This window comes from Rhinopithecus bieti, unplaced genomic scaffold (assembly GCF_001698545.2).
Source record: "Rhinopithecus bieti isolate Rb0 unplaced genomic scaffold, ASM169854v2 scaffold_9899, whole genome shotgun sequence".
Lineage (NCBI taxonomy): Eukaryota > Metazoa > Chordata > Mammalia > Primates > Cercopithecidae > Rhinopithecus > Rhinopithecus bieti.
The window spans coordinates 3,109,637-3,131,915 of NW_016806979.1; the positions used below are offsets into that span (position 1 = coordinate 3,109,637).

At 56.4% G+C, this 22,279-nt stretch overlaps 1 protein-coding gene and 1 pseudogene across 4 annotated transcripts in view; both read left to right on the forward strand.

The window, feature by feature from the left end:
* Window positions 1-20,136, forward strand: part of TBC1D16 (TBC1 domain family member 16) — a 78,457-nt gene extending 58,321 nt beyond the window's left edge. The window contains exons 3-11 of one of the 3 annotated variants that reach the window (XM_017879321.1): window positions 5,135-5,296; window positions 6,344-6,491; window positions 7,352-7,519; window positions 8,059-8,207; window positions 8,916-9,050; window positions 10,094-10,280; window positions 12,887-13,066; window positions 15,882-16,028; window positions 16,964-20,092. In XM_017879321.1, the coding sequence (XP_017734810.1) occupies window positions 5,135-5,296; window positions 6,344-6,491; window positions 7,352-7,519; window positions 8,059-8,207; window positions 8,916-9,050; window positions 10,094-10,280; window positions 12,887-13,066; window positions 15,882-16,028; window positions 16,964-17,212 (1,525 nt within the window). In that variant the 3' untranslated portion in view covers window positions 17,213-20,092. Of the gene's footprint in view, window positions 1-5,134; window positions 5,297-6,343; window positions 6,492-7,335; window positions 7,520-8,058; window positions 8,208-8,915; window positions 9,051-10,093; window positions 10,281-12,886; window positions 13,067-15,881; window positions 16,029-16,963 lie in introns of those variants that run through there. The other 2 variants (XM_017879322.1, XM_017879323.1) reach the window with 2 other exon arrangements.
* A 633-nt stretch (window positions 20,137-20,769) lies between these two features.
* Window positions 20,770-22,076, forward strand: LOC108534157 (uncharacterized; annotated as a pseudogene). Its single transcript, XR_001886899.1, has one exon. The product of XR_001886899.1 is annotated as an uncharacterized LOC108534157 (transcript).
* The last annotated feature ends 203 nt before the right edge of the window (window positions 22,077-22,279 follow it).

A 22,279-nucleotide genomic window follows, 5' to 3' on the forward strand; every position in this document is an offset into this window, starting at 1 on the left:
TTTATATTTTTCTTTTTAATTTACATACTTTTTTGCATATTAAAGATGTTAATCTTTATCATATGTATGTCCCAGTTTCTTCGGCTATTCATTTTGTTTTGTTGGGGTTTTTTTTCAAGTAGATTTAGTTTTTTGGAACTGTTTTAGATTCATAGCAAAACTGAGTGAAGAGAGAATTCTCATCCACCCCCTCCCCCCACACGCACAGCCTCCCCCACCAGAGTGGGACTCGTGTTACAACTCACAAGCCCACACGTCATTGTCACCCAGAGTCCATAGTTTGTGTCGGCATTCACACTCCATCTTGTACGTCCTATGGGTCTGGACAAGTGTATAATGACACATGTCACCGTGACCACTCTGGTGTCATACCGGTGTGTCACTGCCCCAGAAGTTCTCCGTGCTTCACCTTCCTACCTCCCCACCAGCTCCTGGCAACCACTGATCTTGTCACTGTCTCCATGGTTTTGCCTTTTCCAGAGTGTCCTACAGTTGGAGTCCCACAGGGTGCAGCCTTGTCACACTGGGTCCCTTCGCTTAGTAAACCCCTTCGTAAGACTCGTCGCAGCTCCCCCCATGGTGTTTCACAGCTTGACAGCTCATTTCTTTTTAATGATGAGTAATATATTCCCTTGTCTGGCTGTACCACAGTTATTTAAACTTATTTATCCATTCACTACCAAAGGACGTCTTGGTGGCTTCCAGGTTTTGGCAGTTATGGGGGACCACCAAAGGGGTGTCATTCTTTCTAGCCTCCTCTCCCATCACAGCCTCCTCTCCCAACCCAGCACCCCAAGCACACCCTGCCCACTCCTCCAGTACCTACAAGTCCCTCCCAGCATACCGTGTCCCGCTCACTGAATGGGGCACGCCAAAGTTTCCAGAAACCAGACAGAACACAGAGACTCACCTTGGCAGTCACGGGTGGAAGGCCCCCTCCCTGCTGCTGTGGCCAGAGAAGGCTGGTCCCCTGGAGGGTCAACGCCCATTTCTATCCAGGCAAGAGTCCTGGATGCAGGGGCCACCGCACACCTCCCCCAGCAACGTGCCTCCGGGCAGAAGTTGGCTTAAACCCTCTCACAACCCCTTGGGGCAAATTATTTGCATTAATTAATTGATTGATTCATTAATTCAGGACACTGCTTGGGACCTACAGCTGGGTTCCCATCGACTTTTTGTTCAGCAACCTCAAAAGGCTCAGGACAAAGAAAAGCAAGAGGAAAGTTAGCAGTTTAGGTATTTTAAATAATGCTAAAATCTGGCCCTGGTGTCTCTGATCTTGAGAAGCACAGCTCAATATGTTTGAAGGTTTCTTCCCCCACCTCAAGCTTTTTCTGAGAGCTGGCCTGTCCTGCGTGTGTCAGTGATCTATTGCTGTGGAACAAATCACCCTCAAACTTAGCAACTTAAAGCAACCACCGGGCCCGGTGCAGTGGCTCACACCTGTAGTCCCAGCACTTTGGGAGGCCAAGGCGGATGGATCACTTGAGCTCAGGAGTTTGAGACCAGCCTGGGCAACATGGCAAAACCCCGTCTCTATAAAAAATACAAAAATTAGCCGAGTGTGGTGGTGAGTGCCTGTAGTCCCAGCTACTTGGGAGGCTGAGGCTGGAGGATCGCTTGAGCCTGGGAGGTTGAGGCTGCAGTGAGTTGTGTTTGCGCCACCGCAGTTCAGCCAGGGGGATAGAGAGAGACCTTGTCTTTAAAAAACAAACAAAAAAACATTTCTTTGCTCACAGGCCTTTGGTTTGGGCTGGGCTGGGACAGGCTGGTCTGCTGGGCTCCCTGGAGTTCACTCAGGTCGCTGCAGCCACCAGGAGGCTTGGTTGGGTGGAGGGTCTGGAATGGCCTCTGTTGACAGGCGTCGGGGCTCTGGTGCTGACTGCCAGTTGCGTGTGTCTCTCATGAACTCTTGTCTGTCTGTCTTGCCTGTGCCAAGAGGGAGAGTGAGGGGCTGCCCAGGCCCCAGAACTCGCCTAACATCATGTTTGCAACATACTATTGGTCAAAAAAGGCCCACCTAGATTCAGGGGTGGAGAGACAGGTGCTATCCTTGATAAGATGAGCTGTGAAGAATTTGAGGCCATTTCAAATCTCTATCTCTGTATCTGACGTGGCATAGTTTACTGTGGTGGAGAGAGAACCCAGTTTTTGTGTTTTCCAGTGTTTTCCAGTGTTTTCCAGTTACTGACTTTTTTTCATTATTGCTTTTACATTTTGGTGGTCTTCAGAAAATGATAGAAATGAAGAACTGCTACATTTCTTAAAGTTTAGCGTCTTCTAGTTTTATGTATGAGATATTTTTAACGTAATAGCATCTTGGGAGTTATTGCCTGCAAAACCCATCCTTTCGGTTTTAATGCATCACATAATTTTATGAACAAGCTAAATTATTTGGAGCATATATGAATATTCTTAAAACCAAATTGCTTTACGTGTGTAGAAAGATAAGCAAAAATAAAACACTGTACATATTTCATTTTCCCTGTAGTTTATTTTCTTTAAACATTTTTTTCTGACTTCAAAATTCCTAGACACTTTACATTTTCACTTCAGGCATGACTGTTAAATGGCTGTGTGTTCTGTGCCAAGCCAGGGCCGGGAGCTGAAGATGAAGAGACACGATGCAACCCCTACTCCACAGCAGCCTTGAGGGGCACCAGACCTCGTCCTCCATGACCACACAGGGTACCTGCCAGACGTACCCCAATTAAAGTGAACTGAGGTCTCTATCACCTTCCCTCTAGTTGGAGCCTATGGAACCCAGCTGTAGGTCCCAAGCACAGTGTCCTGAATTAATGAATCAATCAATTAATTAGTGCAAATAATTTACCCCTAAGGGGTTGTGAGAGGGTTTAAGCCAACTTCTGCCCGGAGGCACGTTGCTGGGGGAGGTGTGCGGTGGCCCCTGTATCCGGGACTCTTGCCTGGATAGAAATGGGCGCTGACCCTCCAGGGGACCAGCCTTCTCTGGCCACAGCAGCAGGGAGGGGGCCTTCCACCCGTGACTGCCAAGGCGAGTCTCTGTGTTCTGTCTGGTTTCTGGGAACCTTGGCCTGCCCCGTACAGTGAGGGGGACACAGTGTGCTGGGAGGGACACGCAGGTTCAGGGGATTCTGCCGTTGGGTGTGGTAAGAAGGCTGGGGGAGGAGGCCGGAAAGGATACCACCCTCTAATGGCCCCACCCGGTGGGTCAGGCCGGCGGGCAGCACACGGGGCAGCAGCTCTCCCAGCCACAGCAGCCCCGCGGTTCAGTGAGATGATGAAAGGGGGCACCCGTGGGTGCGGTGGGGCATCAGACCCGAGACCTGCCCTGTGTTGTGAGCCACGATTCCGAAGCACAGCTCCCACAGGGTCAGAGGTCAGCTTAAGAAGATTTCAGGAGCCCTCGGCCTTCTGGGCCCGTCCATGGCGCAGCCACAGCAGTTTGGGCGATGGGCCCATGTGCCCATCTCTGATCTAGTTTTACCTGACTCCGTTTCCTTGAGAGCCCAAGGACCCCAGCAGTGGGAGGACCTGTTCAGCTGACTTTCTTAGGCAGGTGGGGAAGAAAGGCCGCCTTCCACTCGCCAGGCCCAGGGCTGTGCCTGACGCCGTAGAGGGTTCTAGAAAGGCCAGTCAGGTTTCTCTCTTCGAAGTTCCAGGTGGGGAGGGATTGTTCTGGAACCCTCCAAAGGAGCTTTATTTACTTAGACCTGGTGCTTCTTGGAGGAGGAAGTGCTTCTGGATTGATTGCCTGCAACACTTTATGTTCTGAGCTCAAACAGGAAGGCAGGCGCAGTGAATGCAGCTGAGTCTCTGTGGGACGCTGCATTTGGGGTCCAGAACTGAGTCTTGCCTTTACTCTGGTTTTATTTTAGCAGGCATTTGCTAAACATTACTATTAAATCTCAAGAGAGGGTTGGGCACAATGGCTCATGCCTGTAATCCCAGCACTTTGGGAGGCCGAGGCGGGCGGATCACCTGATGTCAGGAGGTCAAGACTAGCCTGATCAACGTGGTGAAACCCTGTCTGTACTAAAAATATAACATTAGCCAGTCATGGTGACAGACGCCTATAATCCCAGCTACTCGGGAGGCTGAGGCAGGAGAATCACTTGAACCCGGAAGGCAGAGGTTGAAGTGAGCCGAGATCGCGCCACTGCACTCCAGCCCGGGTGACAGAGCGAGACTCTGTCTCAAAAAAAAAAAAAAGAAAAGAAAAAATCTCAAGAGACAGGATTTAACCTGTGATGTGGCTGAATCTGTATAATAAAATATTTAGCAATTTGGAATATAACAAACTCATAAAAAATAACAGAATAAATGGGTTTGTCCTGCTGAACTGCAGACAGCTGCACCCTATGCTGGTGAGAACATGGGCCACAAAGCTTAGATTCTAATCTCAGCTCCACCACTTGCCAGCTGTGTGACCTTGGGCAAGTTACTTAACCTCTCTGGGCCTCAGTTGCCTCTTCTTTACAATGGGGTAATACCACTATTCATTTCAGAGGATTTTTGTGAAGATTAAATGCAATAAAAGCACCTGAGAAGCATTAGCTCAGGGCCAGGCCCATAGTCAGTGTTTTCATAAATGCTCATGACATTATTAATAGTACTGAAAACTCAAATGTTTCCTAACCAAAGCATAAACTGAACCAGTACTTTTCAGGAGCACAGTGAGCTGGTTTAAACCATGGCGGAAGCCCCATGCTATCTAAAATCATCACAAAACAGCTACTTTCAGTAAAGCCCAGCCCCATGCTGTAGGGAAACCAAGCCTTGTTATTCTCCTCCCTTTACCCATGGGGAAACGAAGGCTGAGAGAGGCTTGGTGGCTTGGCCAAGGTCACCCAGCGAGGAACCCCAGCCAATGTGATCTTGGCTCTCGCACGATGACGACTTACTGCCTCTATTGAAGTGGAATGGAATTTGATCATGAAAATGCTTTCCCATCCAAGTGGAAGTAGAACTGTGCAGTGGGGTTCATCCATGCCTTCATTCACAGGTGTTTACAGGGCATATTCAGTCGTGCCTGTATGTGTGTTTACGCTTGTTGCGTAGGTTTAAATGACTTTCCCCATGTCCCCTGTCCCCCTCTGGGTGGTGTGGGCAGGGAGATGTGTGGCCATTATCACATGACCTGTTCCACCAGCCCTCCGTCCAGCTCCGACACCGGCCTGCGGTTCCCGGACAGCAACGGCCTCCTGCAGACCCCGCGCTGGGACGAGCCGCAGCGGGTGTGCGCCCTAGAGCAGATCTGTGGCGTGTTCCGCGTGGACCTGGGCCACATGCGCTCCCTCCGCCTTTTCTTCAGGTAGGAAGCATCTCTGGGCGCCTCCTGGGATTTGGTCTGTGTGTGCTTGCTTTCCCTGGCAGCCTGTGCTTTGTGGCCGGCGCAGTGCATGGCGTGGGGACACAGTGCCCTGGATGGAGTCTTCCCAAGCGCCTCACTGATCTTGTGGGCAGCGGTTCCCCACTGCGGCTCCCTGGCAGTTCTCAGGCCAGGTGAGCTACCAAACTCATTCCCCTACCTTCAGCGTGATGGTAGCCAGCGACTGCTTGCAACTCTGGCTTGGGAGAAGAAACCAAACGAGGGCAGAGAGTAGCAGCTGCAGGCCTCTCTGATCCTTGGGAGATGCTCTGGAGCTCGGCCACCTGTGCGGGACAGGCCGCAGCTTTCCGGATGGAGGCTCCCTTCCTTTCGTGATGGGTGGGCGATGCCTAGTTTCCTGCAGTCATTCCCCACATCAGATCCTCCTCCTTATAGTCAGGGCTGCCCAGCCGCAGACAGCACCAATAAGAGGCCCGGGCTTAGAAGAAGCCGGCGTGTCCAGAAGCTGGGGGGGTTCCCAGACCCAGAGCCACATTCCAGCCTTTCATCTAAGGGCAGCCGGGGTTGGGCTGACAGCACTGACGGATGTTTAGTGAGTTTCCCTGGAGGGTTCTCCCAGAGTTCCACCCACACGCAATGAAGGAGGTCTGTTCCCAGAAGGTTCTCTTAGCACATGGCCCGCCAGGGCTCAAAACTGGATTCCAGGGCTCTCAGCACTGGGACCCAGGTCTCCCGGACTGCAAGGACCATGTAGCTGGGCAGGTGGTGGTAGGGAGAAGGTCACTCTGGCAGGTCTCCAGATAGGAGCTCCAGGCCCCCCAGGAAGGAGCAGTTTTGTCATCTTCAGCAAAGGGGTAACGGTTTTGTTCGGTGTAGTTCTGTCCCCTCCCGCCAGCAGCCAACTCCACCGGACTCACTGTTTCCTGCTCCTGAGGTTGGCGACAGTGGCCTCTGATTATACTTGGAAATAAAACCCCCGTGTTTACATATTCATTGGGCTTTCCTCTCCCCTCTCCAATGGCCCTTCAGTGATGAGGCCTGCACCAGCGGCCAGCTGGTCGTCGCCAGCCGAGAGAGCCAGTACAAGGTCTTCCACTTCCACCACGGTGGCCTGGACAAGCTGTCCGACGTGTTCCAGCAGTGGAAATACTGCACGGAGATGCAGCTCAAAGACCAGGTAGCCCAGCAGACCGCCCCAGACGTCCGTGGTGACACTTCCCGCCCCCCACGGGCCCCGTCTCCCTCCTGGGTCCTGTGTTGGGTTCCCGGGCCCGGGGGCTTACGGGGTGTGACCCATGGTAGCTTTCGGCCTTCAGAGCAGCAACTTCAGGTTTGAAACCTGTGCCCAGGGCTTTCTGTAAAGTCAGTGCCCTGCACTTGAAAAATCGTGTTTTGACAAGACTTCCTGCCATATTTTGCTCAATCTATGTACAAATGTAATAAGAGCTCTTTAATTATCTGTTTAAGATACTGTATGTGCTTATTAGAAACAGGGCTGACTTTAAAATTCCCTTCCTTCCCACAGAGCCTCCTGCTGGCTTCCCTTATTACAGTAGCATGGCTTTTTTTCCCCCTACATTGAACAACCTTTGATTTTTGAATTAAATGTCAGCTGCAGTTTTGCCCTGGATTCGTGACTGCTCGCGGAGACAATCTGACAGGCTGGCTCCCTGCTCGCAGGACAGCGATCCCTTTGTATGTGGCCAATCACATGTAATTCATTGCAGGCCCTCCCGGCAGAGGGAAGTTAGGCCGAACGAGGCATTAATTCCGTTTTTGCGGCTGGAGTTGGAGGGGGGGGCCGGCAGCACAGTGGGCCGGGGAGGAGAGAGCCGCAGAGGGAAACCGATTTTAAGATGAAGGTATTTTCATTTTAATTGCGCCTAATTACACTCGCCATTTAGGGGTTTGTATGCAAGGGACGGCCCTTGCCCTCCTTTCAGAAGAGAGAGGCTTTTAATCCTGGGAAAAGCACCGCTGGCCTCTGAAGCCGCACGGCTGAGATCCTGACCTTTGCCCAGTTTTCCTCCCGTTCAGCAGGTCGCCCCCGATAAGACATGCATGCAGTTCTCCATCCGCCGCTCCAAGCTGCTGTCCTCCGAGACGCACCCCGAGGAGAGCATGTACAAGAGGCTCGGCGTCTCTGCCTGGCTCAACCACCTGAACGAGCTGGGCCAGGTGGAGGAGGAGTACAAGCTGCGGAAGGTGAGGTCTGAGCCCTCCCCGCTGGCCCCATGGAGAGCCGGCCGGGAACCGGGAACGAGCAGGAGGGAAGGAGGCCAGGGTCTGGCTGCCCGCCCGCACCCACGGACCACCTCCTTGGGAGAGCCCCGTTTTCTTGTGTGAGGCTCTCTGTGAACACTCCGATAAAGCAATCAAAGCTGCTGCGTTGAAAAAAAAAAAAAAAAAAACCTCCCTTGAGGGTTTGGGGGGATACCGTGTCAGCCTGCATAGAAGGGTTTGCAGTGAAATGCAGCATTTCCAAAACCAGGGATTAGGCCATGACGTGAGAACGACACGTTAATCTGAGCGCCACCCCAGGGGGGGCATTGACATTGAAATGAGCCGGGTTTGTGTCCTGTATGGGAATTGAAGGCCACTGCGTTCCCCTTGTAAATATGTGCAAATTGCAGAGATCTGAATCGAGGCGCACCAAAGCCACCAAAACACGCATCTCTGGGGATTTGGGGGTTCTTTGAGCTGCCCTGTTTTATCCCCTCCCCAACTTTTGCCGCTTCCTCCAGGCCATTTTCTTTGGCGGCATTGATGTGTCAATCCGGGGGGAGGTCTGGCCCTTCCTGCTGCGCTATTACAGCCACGAGTCCACGTCGGAGGAGCGGGAGGCGCTGCGGCTGCAGAAGCGAAAGGAGTACTCTGAGATCCAGCAGAAAAGGTAACCGCTGAGGCCAGCCCGGCCCACCCTGCCGAGCCGCAGAGGAAAATGTCATTTGAAAAGGCAATTTGAGGTGCAATTCAGCATTGATAATATGTTTCGTGACCCATAGCTTCTTTCAAAAATGGGTCTCCCAGGAACGTGAGTGATAGGGTGGGATAAGTGCAGTCATTAAACCAAGCACTCGGGCCTCGGAACTGCGGGGCTCGTTAGCTCACATGTCAAGGTTTTAGAATTCTCGTTCAACAGACTTAACTAGGCGCTGACGTCCCACAGCTGAAGGCTGGGGCTGGGAGCAGGGCCTGGAGGGGTGAAGGCATCTGGAGACTCTGTCCCACTTGGGCTCTACTACCCCAGGACTGGGGTCAGCTCTCTCTCCAGGAGGCTGGGACTGGGTGAAGCCACTTGGCTGTGCTCAGCTCCCCTCCAGAACACTGGGCCAGGGCCAAGACCTCATTACCCATTGGGCTGCAACTTGTTCTTCTCTCTGGGACGCTGGAGCCTGTGAGGCGGAGTTAATATCAGGGAGAGCCTTGGATACATGCCACCATCCGCCGCATTGGGGAGGGTCCGCAGCCGGCAGCAGCCACCCAGCTCCCATCCAGGGAACGGGGGTTGGGAGGAAGCGTGGCTTCCTGGAATGTGTGCACCACACGATGCCTCCGGGTGCCACCCGCTGACCCCGACTCGGTGGTTGGCTCCACACAGGCTCTCCATGACCCCTGAGGAGCACAGAGCGTTCTGGCGCAATGTGCAGTTCATTGTGGACAAAGACGTGGTCCGGACAGATCGGAACAACCAGTTCTTCCGAGGGGAAGACAATCCCAACGTGGAGAGCATGAGGTACTCCCTCCCCGGCCATCTGCACATCTGCACGTCTCACCTGACCGCCCTGGGAAGTGGTTGAGTCCCCAGCGACTTTCTGCAGGGGACTCTCTTCCAGGTTCATACGTCAAAGCCCCAGAAGTGAAGGATACGCTACTCATGAGCTACTTTGGTTGGCATCTCAGAGCCATGGCATCCCAGGGAAGCCACCCAGGTCCCTGCCAGTGGGGCCCGCAGAGCCCCTCTATCCCCTGGGCACCACCAAGCCTGTCCTTGCTTGGCTCACACCAACCATGGACCAGCTTCCCCATGCACCCCCTCCATCTCCCCGTGGGTGGTCCTGCAGTCATACAGCCACACAGAGCCAGAGGCTGGCATCTCTGACATTCTGCTGCAGCCTAGCAAATAATTGCACAAAATTAGCAGCCCACAGAAATGTCCCTGCCAGCCCACCCCTTGTCACAGGCAGTCCACCCTTCAGAAAATCAGACCCATGTTCCCCCTTACCCCTGCTCTCAAGGTTCTGGGCCTAGACAGCAACTAATAGCAGGCCATTACCTTTTTTTTTTTTTTTTTTTTTTGAGACAGAGTCTTGCTCTGTCATCTAGACTGGAGTGCAGTGATGTGATCTCGGCTCACTGCAACCCCACTTCCCAGGTTCAACCTATTCTCCTGTCTCAGCCTCCCTAGTAGTTGAGATTACAGGTGTGCACCCCATCATGCCTGGCTAAGTTTTGTATTTTTAGTAGAGACAGGGTTTCACCATGTTGGCCAGGCTAGTGTCGAACTCCTGACCTCAGGTGATCTGCCCACCTCGGCCTCCCAAAGTGCTGGGATTATAGACATGAGTCACCATGCCCAGCCAGGCCATTACCTTTTGCAAAGCAAGGGTCTGTGTGTCTGGAACCTAAGCTTGGGCTCTGAAATGATGGCAGAGCTGCCTTCCACGGAGATGAAGGCAAGTGAGGGAAGGCGGGGTCTCCAGCTCAGGGTTCTGTGGGCTGGGCAGTGTGCTGTGGTGAGGGTCATCCCCACTTACTGCTGTCTCCACTGTCTCCCAGGAGAATCTTACTGAACTATGCCGTGTACAACCCTGCTGTCGGCTATTCCCAGGGGATGTCGGACCTGGTGGCGCCCATCTTGGCTGAAGTCCTGGATGAATCAGACACCTTCTGGTGCTTTGTGGGTTTGATGCAGAACACGATCTTTGTCAGCTCCCCTCGGGACGAGGACATGGAGAAACAACTGGTGAGGCTCAGAGGATGGGTGCATCCGAGGGCATGCGAGGGCCCATGCTGCCTCTCCCCTTGTAGCCAGGGTTGCCATGGTGATGCATGGTTTGGCTGCTATAGGTCAGTGGACAGCAAATACGCCAGGATAGAACTTGCCCGTGGGATATGGGTGACTTAGCCCTGCGTCTCCAGGGATGGCCCCCTGACTCCCTGCAGGTCCAGAGGCCGTGTTGTGTGGGCTACTCTGGTGGCCTCCCACCCCTGCATGTGACAACCTGGCCCAAGCTCCCTGGCTGGCAAGGAAGGGGAGGCACCATCACACCCAGCCCCCTCTGAGCTTTAGGAAATGGGGGTCCTCAGGTGTGTCTAAGCTGCTCCCCGTGGAAGTCAACACAGCCAGGGCTTCTGAGTGCAGACAGGAAGAGGAGGGGCTCCTGACCCTGGGGTGCCCAGCTGTCACGTCTCCCGTCACGGCCTCCTTAAAAGGACCAGCCCTATGTAGACCAAGAAGCACTGAATGTCGGTGATGGGGCTGAGCCCAGCTGGGTAGGGCAGCACCAGAGGGCCAGTGTGTGGGACTGAGGCAGGGCACCTGCTCACTGATCTCAGCATGCATCACCCATGTCTACCAAGTACCTGCCGGGTACAGTCAGCAGACATTCACCCTCCCGGCTGGGCCAGGAAGCTGGCATTGTGAGCAGAGGACGCTGGGTATTGGGGAACACTGCAGGAGGCGCCCGTGATAAGGACAAGAGGGCTTCTGCACTAGGGACAGCTCCAGGGTGTGTGGGGTCTGGCCCTGAGTGTCGCTAAGGCTGGGCTGAGCAGAGCAGTCCTGGTGGTGGGACTGAGTGACCCGGTCTTCCTGGACCAGTAGTGAGGGAGGAGCTGATGGAGGGCCTTGAAGGCCAGGGCCACAGGGTGTGTCTCATAGAACGAGGGTCCCCACTGCGCGGCCACAGAGCGTGTCTCAGAATGGGGGTTCCCACCCCAGCACACTGAGTATGTCTCATAGAATGGGGATCCCCACCGCCAGGCCACAGAGCATGTCTCAGAATGGGGGTCCCCACCCCAGCACACAGAGTGTGTCTCATAGAACAGGGATCCCCACCCCCAGGCCACTGAGCATGTCTCAGAATGGGGGTCCCCACCCCAGCACACAGAGTGTGTCTCATAGAACGGGGGTCCCCACCCCCAGGCCACTGAGCATGTCTCATAGAATGGGATGCCCGCTCCCAGGTCTGGGACTGGCGCTGGTCCGTGGGCTGTTAGGAACCAGCCACCCAGCAGGAATTGAGCAGAGGACGGGCCAGCAAGCATCCCCGCCTGGGCTCCACCTCCCTTCCGATCAGCGGCCACATTAGATTCCCCCAGGAGCTCGAACCCAAGAACCCTTTGTGAACTGCGCATGTGAGGGATCTAGGTTGTGCGATGCTTATGAGAATCTAATGCCTGACGATATGAGGGGGAGCAGTTTCAACCCGAAACCATTCACACTACCTTGTCCGTGGAAAAATTGTCTTCCAGGAAACGGGTTCCTATTGCCAAAAAGGTTGGGGACCACTGCTGTAGACTGACTATTAGTGGGTCGTTGATGGCAGGCTGGGAGGGTTGAAGCCAACAGAGAGAATTCGAAGGCAAAGGAGCCCAAGCAGGGAGGTGCAGGCACCTGCACAGGGGGTGGGAGTGGAGCATCTGCAAGGGGGTCGTCCACATGGGTGGGCTTGACCCGGCTGCAGGCCACAGGGCGGACGGCTGGCCGCACATCTTCAGCGCAGTCTCCCGTGGGAACAATGGGCCACCTTGTGGGAAGGGGGCATGTGGCCTTGAGCCCTGCCCCAGGATCCCCCCAGCTGTGATCTAACTCCACCTGGGCCGGGGGGCTGACCCCAGCTGAGCCTGCTCACTCTGCATCAACGGGTGGGTGTGACGTCAGGCGTCCACATTGCCTGGGGAGGCAGTTACAGTGTCCAGTGCCATTCGCCCCTGACGGCTCATGGCAGCACATGGCTGGGTGACTCATTGACTGCTGGAGATTGATTTTCCAGCGACATTGATGAAGTCAGTGGCCTGGGCCCGGGTGCTGCCAGAAATAGCCCCAATCTTGTCCCACGTCACTGGGAGGTGACCTTAATGGCAGGAATCGAGCGTCCTGGGGCGCAGACACGTCCCCTTCCTGCCCTAAATCAGCTCTGGAAGATGAACGATCTGGGTGAGCTGAAGAGGGGTGGGGGTGCTCCCTGGATGATCCGCTCACCTCCCCAGGAGGGGTGGATGTGGGAAACGGCCCCCAAGTGTCCACTGAGAGTGGGAAGCCTTCCTGGCCATGGAGCGGCTGCCCAGCATCCTGCCACTCCAGGGAACAATGCTCTGCCTCACGCTGGGCCATGCCACAGCCTCCGGAACAGTCAAATCCGGGAGGAACTGGCAGAGGCAGGTGTGAGCCGATTCCAGTGGTGGAATAAAGCATTGGGGGGCAGGCATGTGCAGCGGGTAGAGGCCCCTGGCTGTGCTTTTCCAGGTTGGGGTGGCCCGGGGAAGGGTCCCAGTGGGAGTGGGCTCCCTGGGCAGCAGGCTTGCATGGGACTGGGGCTAACTAACCCATGCTGGCCTCGCTCCCAGCTATACCTGCGGGAGCTGCTGCGGCTGACGCACCTGCGCTTCTACCAGCACCTGGTCTCGCTGGGCGAGGACGGCCTGCAGATGCTCTTCTGCCACCGCTGGCTCCTGCTGTGCTTCAAGCGGGAGTTCCCCGAGGCTGAAGCGCTGCGGATCTGGGAAGCCTGCTGGGCCCACTACCAGGTGAGCCAGGGCACGGGCCAGGAGGCCTGCTGGGTTTACTACCAGGTGAGCCAGGGCAGGGGCCAGGAGGTCTGCTGGGCCCATTACCAGGTGAGCCAGGGCAGGGGCCAGGAGGCCTGCTGGGTTTACTACCAGGTGAGCCAGGGCAGGGGCCAGGGCCGGGGAGGTTGGGACCATGGCCCCTGAACCACCGTGGCCACCCTGCCTGCTGCCCCTGTCCGCCTCGCCACCCCCCACCCACAGCCACACATTAGTCCCCCATATGGCGATCGCCTTCCCATCCCACGTGGCTGGCTTCAGACCTTGCAGCTCGCCTCCCCAGTCACTGAAATCGATGCAAATTGCCCGCTGACTGCACTCATTACCACTTTCTGGGGCTGAGCTCCCTCCTGTCACAACCAATCAGTGTGAGTGACACTGTCGGGGGCCTACGCTAGACCACAGCAGCCCAGGATGCCGGTACCCAGGAGCATGAGCCAGCACTGCCCTGCCCCCTCAGGACCGCCCTGCCACGAGGGACGAGGGCCAACTCACCTGTCACCCTCCTGTGCAGAGAAAGGGCCTGAGATTCCCACTTCCCTGTCGGCCCCTCCAGAGGGCTCCAATCAGTGATACCGACTTCCTCTCTCCGTCCACCGTCACCAGCATCTTCTCAGCAAATTCCCCTTGGAGCACAGCACTGGCTCTGTCACATGGCCTTAACGCCCAAATTAGGGACAAGCTGGAGATGTCAAAAGATAAGCAAGTCTCTTTGAATCCATCAGCCTTTAAAAAAAAAACCCACATTGACGCATCCAGGAGGGCTGGACCCTTTTGCAGGAGCAGGCTCTATCCACCACGGCAGCTCCAGCAGCCTCCATCAGAGAACCCTGAAGATGCAGGCAAACACCCATCTGCTGGAAGACATTCGCGTCAGCGTCTCCCGTCCTCACTCACACTGCAGGAGGCTGATGTCTGACAAAAGAGAATCCGAAGCCACGGAGTGCCGGTGCCACATGCCGCCTTTGCATGCATTCGTTGGCTTGCCCCTGGCCGGAGTCTAGGTTTCCTTCGTGGCTTAGCCTGCTGGACGTGGACGTGCAGGGTGGACGATCTGCATTAATAAAGGGAAGCATGGCATGGATGGTCCGAGACGCTTCATTCCCACCACCCCCAGAGAAAAAAATCGTGCCTCATTGCATGTGTTCCCAGTGGCAAATTTGCCGCCCTCATTGCTTTATGTTCAGGCTGATGTTACATGTGAACTCAGGGCGTGGCCCAGCAGACACGGCCCTTTCCCACGGGCACCTACGATGTCCCGAGTGTGATGAGATCTAGTCGGAATTCCAGCGGGAGGCCCATGTGACGTGGGTTCTCTGTTGGCTGCTCTTTTCTTGGAATCCACAAAGCAAGTTTCTGTTGTTTTCAGACTGTGGGCTCGATTTAGCCACAGTCGGTCCCATCCCTTGATCAATTTGGTAGTATTACGGGGTCGGGGTGGGCTGCCAGTGAGCTGGGAGTGAGCTCTGTGGAATGGGAAGGTTGCCGCCAGGTGAGGTCTTTAACTGTTCAGTGACCCCTGAGTGAGAAAAGGCCTTTGATGCTATCTATCCGCTGCCAGCGTGTGGTGGGGCTGGACGGCCCTACGCCCTGCCTGTCCTGGGAACTGAAATCCGCCTATACTGTACAGGCTGTGGAGATCGTGCCCTCCCTCTCCCTCCCCACATTCCTCTCCCAGAGAAGCTGGGCGTCCACCTTCCTGCAACCCCTCCACTGTGTCTCGCACCAGCCACAGTTCAAATCACTGCAAAAGGATCCGTCAGAGCCAAAACAAGACCATCCCAGATTAGTTCAGAGGAAGCAGCCGGGCAGCCTGGTGCATGGTCTCTCCAGGAGCAGGCTGGGGCGTGGGAGTCGCCTGTAGCCTCTGCCCTCATGGTGTGCTCTGCTCAGCCTGGGCTGGGGACACCGTTCTGTCTGGTTTGTGTGGTCGACGTCAGGAGACTAAACATGGACTTCCCAGTGCCCCCGTCCTTCCTGTGCCTCCGGAAGTGCGTGTGCATCAAAGGTGGCGTGCCTTGAGGCGTCCAGGCCGGAGAGCACACAGGATGCAGCCGTCAGGACCTGGCGCGGGCTTCCTGCTGTGCACAGCGCATTGCCGGCAGGCCCTGTGAGGCAGTCTTTAAAGGGAGGGCTGTGGAGTCCTCAAAGGGCGCCCAAAAAGAGGCTCGAGGACAGCGCGATCATTTCAGCCACCCCATGGGCGAGCTGCTGTGCCCGCTCTGTTAGGATCTTCCCATTTTTCTAGCCACAAACCCTAGAGTCGTCTCTGGGGCATGATTTGGGGGGTGTGGCCTGGAGCCAGGAAGATAGGCTGACCCGTGGCTGGCTGCCAGAGGCACATTCCACGACCCACTGGAGTGAGTTCTGACCCAGCCTTCCACACACACCGTTGCTCGGGACCGTTACAAATGAGTCCTCCCCATAAGCGCAGGCCAGGCCTTCTGAGGAAGGCGCCCCCCGCCCCCCCTGTCATGGAGACCACCCACATTGCCCCCCAGGAGAGCAGCCCCCCAGGAGAGCAGCAGCAGCCCGTGGGGCTGAGCTCAGTGTCGTCCCCTGTGGATGTCACAGCAGCCTGGGCATGCGGGTACTGGGATGGACCCCATGTGCAGGTGGGGAAACTTAGGGCCGAAGAGGCGATGCAGCTCACCCAGGGCCACATGGCCCACCTCGCCCTGGAGCCCTCGCTCGCACCCTGGCACTCAGTTTCCTCCTGAGTGCAGGGCCTGGGGCTCGGTGAGAGCCCGTGTCTGAACTCTACCCACCTCCACAGACGGACTACTTCCACCTTTTCATCTGCGTGGCCATCGTGGCCATCTACGGGGATGATGTCATCGAGCAGCAGCTGGCCACGGACCAGATGCTCTTGCACTTCGGAAACCTGGCCATGCACATGAACGGGGAGCTCGTTCTCCGGAAGGTGAGGCTGCCCCAGACGTGGGCCCCGCCCCACCCTGCCTCCAAAGCCCCAGCCCCACTGGTTAGTTCTCAGGAAGGTGAGGCTGCCCCAGATGTGGGTCCCGCCCCCAGAGCCCCATCCCCACCATGGTCCCCCAGCACATGCCCTGACCCCACCCGTAGCACTGGGGGCTCCCTGCCAAGGCCTCACGGTCAGCACCTGTCTTGGCCTGGCTGTGTCACCTCGGCTGTCCCCTCACTTTCCTGGGGTGCCAGCCCTGACACAGGAGCCTCCTTTGCTGGCTGAGGAGGGAACGGATTCCCTGGGCTGACGGACAGGACAGGTACAACCCAGAGCTAGGAACCCTGAGAAGGAGGCTGGACCCAGGGGCAGGGTAGCCAGAATACTGGAGGCCTTGGGCTTTGGCCCCCTCCCCCACTTCCCAGACTCCTCCTGTTAGCTCTGTGGTTGTTCTCAGGGCAGTGAGGTGGCGTCCTGAGGTCAGTGGTGCCCTCTGGCACAGAACGCAGATCCTGCAGGAGCTGAGAGGCTGCTGGGAGTTGGGGGGGGGCGGGCGGAGCAAGGTGCGGGGGGAAAGAGAGGGGAGTGCTGCCAAAGGGACAGGTGGGCTTGGCTGGGGGCGGCCCGGCCCTGTGCTGGTGTTGGGCCTGTTCACCCTCCCAATGAAGCCTATTCAGGGACCTTCCTCACCTTGAGCCACCTGTGAGCACAGCCCAAGCGCCTTGTGGGTCCTGTCACTGCAGCCACCTAAGACCCAGGGCCTGTGGTGCCAGTGATGGTGGGAGATGCAGGCAGAGCCCTCAGCCCAGGACTCAATGAGCCCCTGAGGTGCAGGCCGTTGCTGCTGTTGCTTTTTTTTTTTGGCCACTTCCATGGGGACCCTAGGCTGCCAGGCTGTCCCTGGCCCCTCCTCACCCCCTGTCCTCTCTCTGCAGGCGAGGAGTTTGCTGTACCAGTTCCGCCTCCTGCCCCGGATCCCCTGCAGCCTGCACGATCTGTGTAAGCTGTGCGGGACAGGCATGTGGGACAGTGGCTATATGCCCGCGGTGGAGTGCACTGGCCACCATCCAGGCTCGGAGAGCTGTCCCTACGGGGGCACGGTCGAGATGCCTTCCCCCAAGCCCCTGAGGGAAGGCAAGAAGGGCCCAAAGACGCCGCAGGACGGCTTCGGCTTCCGCAGATAGGTCGGCCCCCGGCACTGGACAGGGGTTGAGGGGACCTCCCCAGAGGCCCCGGGCATGGGAGGGGGTGGGGCTGGGCATGAAGGGGACAGGGGATGGTAGAAACCTAAGGAAAATGCTTTTGGGCACCTTGAGAGGAACCTTTTCATACTAACAACAAAATTAGAGTCCGGAAGTGACAGAAGTCAGACCTACAGCCACCCAGAGGAAAGTCAGCTCCTGAAACGCTGCAGTGGAACGCGTGGCCACCGCACCTGAGACACAGGCTGGCTGGGCTCTCCTGCTGGCTGCCCTGGAGGATTTCAACACGTCCCAGGATTTGCTCCAGCCTCGCGGGCAGCCAGACAGCATCACCAGGCAATGAGGAAAGCAGAGACAGGAGAGGAAGGCCTCACTCACCCACCACATTGAGAGCTGCAGAACAGAGCAGGGTCCTGTCCAGGGCTGGAGACATCTTTGCAAGCCAGACACACTTCCTCATGAGACCTCGTTCTCTCAGAGTGAGCCAAACACACTTCCCAAAGCTTCCCCAGCCACAGCTGGGATGCTAATGGAAAGACATCTGCCATAAAAAAAAAAAAAAGAAAAGAAAAGATAAAAGCTCAACCCATATGGGGATAGAGAGGTGGAAGAGCACTCAGGTTTGAGGAGCTGGGGCTTGTAATGTTCATCCATTTAAACATTACGTCCTCCTGGTACATGAAGGGAACTCCCTGCCCAGGAGCCTGAGCCTCAGGCTGTTGGAGAAGCATCCGATGCCTTTTTCTTAGCTGGGGGTCTTCTACATGAGGTTCCTTGGCGTTGTTTAAGGTCAGCTCCACCAAATAGAGCAACCAGCTGGGGCTTGAATGGGTTGATATGTACGTGTGTCCCTGCGTGCGTGCATGCATGCGGGTTTGTGTTTGCAAGGTCCTCTGACGATGATCTGCTTTGTCCCAGGGACATGGTAGTATATTAGCTGACCAACCAAGACAAGGACACCTGGAAATAGACTCTTCCACTTTCCTGCAGGACCTGTGAACTCAGATGTGTAAGTCAGCTTCTTAGGTGATCGGACATGAGAGCGACCAGTGAAGGAGTCAGCACTCAGGGCTCTCTGCCTTCTATGTGGGAATGAGGTCTTCCCAACAGACTCTCCCTTCTCCAAAAGATTGTCTATCAGTTGCTCCTTCTGGGATTTGGAGATGGACAGACAAGGGCGTGCGATCTATGCTGTGAGAGTTCCCTCCCAGCCAGCTTAGAAGTGTGGAGCCATCTGCACAGAAAGCCACTCCTTGAGCAGGAAGACCAAATCCCTCCTGAAATCCTCCATCACATCCTTCTGGGGAGAAAAGCCCTTGATGTGCTGAGAACCATCATGGGGACCGGGACCGAGGGCTTCTTCCCACTCAAAGCTTTTCTCCCTGGAGGGTGGGCACTGCTGGGCCATGCCACTTCAAAGCAGTGTTTCTCAGCAGGAAAGAGGAGGTCACCACTCCTCCTCCTTCTCGGCTTCTCTTTTCTCCATGAACCCAGGTCCTCCAGCAGGCACTTCCAAGTTCCCAGGTCTGTCTGCCCAAGAGCCTTTTGGGGAGACTGTCCTGGAGCCCCGTCAGTGCCCCCATCCTGGGGTACTGACCATTTCTGTCTAGCAGTAGGGGGTCCTGCAGTGGGAGTGGGGTGGGCTTCTCATCCACGTTGCTTCTGGGAAGTGAGGGTTGCCTTTCTGGGCTAGGGAGGTGGTTAGAGCTTCTGCCCTGACCCTCCGCTAGAAACCAGTTATATCCATTGCCACAGCAATACTGTAACAAATCCCCCAACGCTTGGTGGCCTGCAACAATCAGCACTGATCTAGAGCAGGAGTCAGCAGTTTGGGGCGGGGTAATTCCTCTGGTCTAGGCTGAGCTTGCTTGTTTAGGGCCAGTGGGCTGTTAAGTCCCAGGGGCTGCTTATGGTGCAGAGGTCAGACCTGGCCCTGCTCTGTGGTCTCCTGCATCCCTCCCACAGGCCAGCCATGGCAGAGCCAAAGGCAAGGAGGGAAAGACGGCAAGTGCCTTTCCAAGCCTTGGCAGACACCGCACCTGCAGCCCTCCCCTTGGCCACAGCAAATCACGTGGCTGGGCTCAGCATTAAGGGGTGGGGGACGGACCTGCCACTTTAGCGTCCCCTCTGCACAGTCGGGTGGCAGTAGGCTGAGAATTTGGAGAGCTGAAGAACTGGGACTCTGGAGAGTCTGTGTCCTAATAATGCCTGCTTTGGAGCACTCCTTCCCCACTCACCCTCTCCAGGAGAATAGCGCTCCTGATCCTAGTGTTTCACTCGTGCCTTTGAGCTGCTGTGTTTGGGAGGGAGGAAGAGGGTAGGCAGGTCCAGGGCTCCCCTCACTTAGGAAGGTCCTAGTAGAAGGCATTCCTTCTGAGCCTCCTGGCCCTACAGCTTCTCACTCCTGCTGCTCCCCAAGACCTGACCCAGACCAATCAGCTGCATCTCTGCACCAAGTACCACCCCTGCCGTGCACTGCTCGCACGCACCTCACGCTCCCCATGGGCTGGCCGGGACCCCAATGAGGTCTGCACCTCTCCAACCGGCCAGGACCTCGGAAGCCGTGACCTGGATGTTCAGGGCTTGGTGGAGGAGACGCTGCTCCAGGGGGATGGAGAAGCCCCGCCCCTCCGCAACTCCCTTAATCTGGATGCAATTAGAGGAAACCAGCCAAAAACCCTGCGGCAGCTGTTGCCCCGGGATTATTCCCAGCCAGCAAGAGGCATTAGGGCGATAATTCAGTCATTAGACTTCTAGCCTTCCCACCGCCAGAACGTGCAAATAGGGGATAATCAGCCCTGCACGGCCATCCTCAGCAATGCTGCTTATTTAACCCATTTTTTAAAATGACACTTAATGTTATTGGCTGGCGTACGTGTGTGCGCATACTTAAAAGTTGATGCGTGCTATGGCCCTGCTGCTAATGTCTATGCTGACAGCGTTACCCGATGTTGCTCAGGGCCTCTGGGAAGAGAGGGCACCTTTGATGTGGGCGTGCTGGCACCCAAGAGGCCGCGTGGTCAGGCTCGATGCTTGCCGGCTCTGGAAGGTCCTGCCAGGGTTGAGGGGTCAGGTGAGCGCTCAGAGCAATCTGGGGAGGAAGCGAGGAGCCTGGTGTCCTCACCAGCTGCAGAGGGGAATTGTGTGCTGCTCCAGAAGGTTCTGACTCAAGTCTCAGCCCCTAGGACTCAGAACTCACAAGTCATGGATCAAGTATGAAGTGAGGGAGGGCCCCAGCCCACCCCTGCAGAGGAAGAGTAGGGTCTGAAGGTGGGAGGGGCAGCTCCATGAGCAGCCACTGTTCCTGACCAGCCAAAGTGTTGGGCGCCGGGGGAGGTTTCAATGTCCAGGAGGGAGAGGACCTCCACCCTCTGACCTTTCAGTTTTCCGTAGCAGCCCAGTCTGAAGCTCTGCAGGGGCAGGCAGGGCATCAGGACAAGATGAAGATGCTGGTTCTGGAACCAGGCCTCCCCTTGGGCTAAGGGGCAGTGGTTGGCAGAGGTTGCCCAGCTCTTTTGGAGGCCACTGGGAATAGAGGTGGGGTGGCAACAGGAAATGGGGTGCGGGCTGTAGACCACAGTGGGTAGGGTGGTGCTTCCGTGTTCCTGTAAGGCCCGCCCCCCAAGCCCCCTCATCTGCTTCTTGTTTGGCAGAAATAGCTCTGGGCCACAGCCACTTGATGATGGGAATCCGCTCACACCATGCCCTCTGGGGAAGGAAATCTTGCTCCTTGTGCAGCCTCTCCTTTCCCCTGCGGGGGTACTGGGGGTGCCAGGGTTCCACCCTCGGCTCGCTGGGCAGAGGGAAGGAAGCACCTCCCTGTATGCTGTGCAGAGGCCCCTGCCGGTCACTTTGCCTCAGAGGAAGGAGGAGAGGCCCCCTGGGAAAACACACACACACACGCACGCACGCACGCACGCACGCATACGTGCAGGGGTGCAGCCTAGGTCAGTGGGGCCAGGACTGGCTGCCCAGCTGGGCCTGCCCCATTCTCGGAGTCCCTGGGGAACGAGCCTCAGGATCCGCTTCGTTCCGTTTCTAAGCCAGGCTGCATGGCCATTCCCGGGCATGAAAGCATTCTGTCCTGTCTCCAGTCAGAGGGAACTGCCCCCAAACTAGGAAGCTAATTTCCCCTGAAGGTTCGTGAAGCCAGAGGCATGCCCTTGGGGGCTGGTCCGGGGTGGTGGGGCCGGGATGAGAGGCGGTGCTGTGGAAGGGGTCTGGCCCCTGCTCCCTGCAACTCTCCCCGGTGTGTGGCCTTCTGCCTTCTTCAGGCTCAGTTTCCAGCCTGTAACGAGAACAACGATGCCTGCCTGCCCAGGCCACCTCCTGGGACTGCGGTGGGGACTCTTAAGTGTGAAACTGTCATGAGGATGGTTTATGAAGTCCGAGGGACCACACCTGCACTCAGGGAAGAGACCGCTGACCTCAGCCATCAGCCGTGTGCATCGTGAGGGGCGGCAAGCTCAGGATGGAGAGCTCTCCCCTGGTTCGGAGTCAGTACACCTGCACTCCCTTCCACACACCCACCCAGCTGTGTGTCCTCCACCAAGGGCGAGCCTCTCTGTGACTCTTCTGTAAAATGCACCCCATTTTGCCCACTCCTGCCATGAGACACATCCTCAGCCATCCCGCCAGGCATGTGCGCGTGAATGCACGTGCAAAGCTCTCCACCAGAAGGGTGGTGTGGGTCCTGCAGGTCCTACCCCTCGGCCTTGAAGCTCCCTCAGGCTGCAGACTCTGGCCTCCTGGGTCTGAACATTAGAACTGGGAAAAGGGGTGTCCCTGGGCAGAGCCAGGGGTGCAAACAGCCTTCAGCCATCTGGCCTTTTTTTTTTTTTTTTTTTTTTTTTTTTTTTTTTGAGACGGAGTCTCGCTTTGTCGCCCAGGCTGGAGTGCAATGGCCGGATCTCAGCTCACTGCAAGCTCTGCCCCCGCCGGGTTCACGCCGTTCTCCTGCCTCAGCCTCCGGAGTAGCTGGGATTACAGCCGCCAGCCACCACGCCTGGCTAATTTTTTGTATTTTTAGTAGAGACGGGGTGGCCTTTT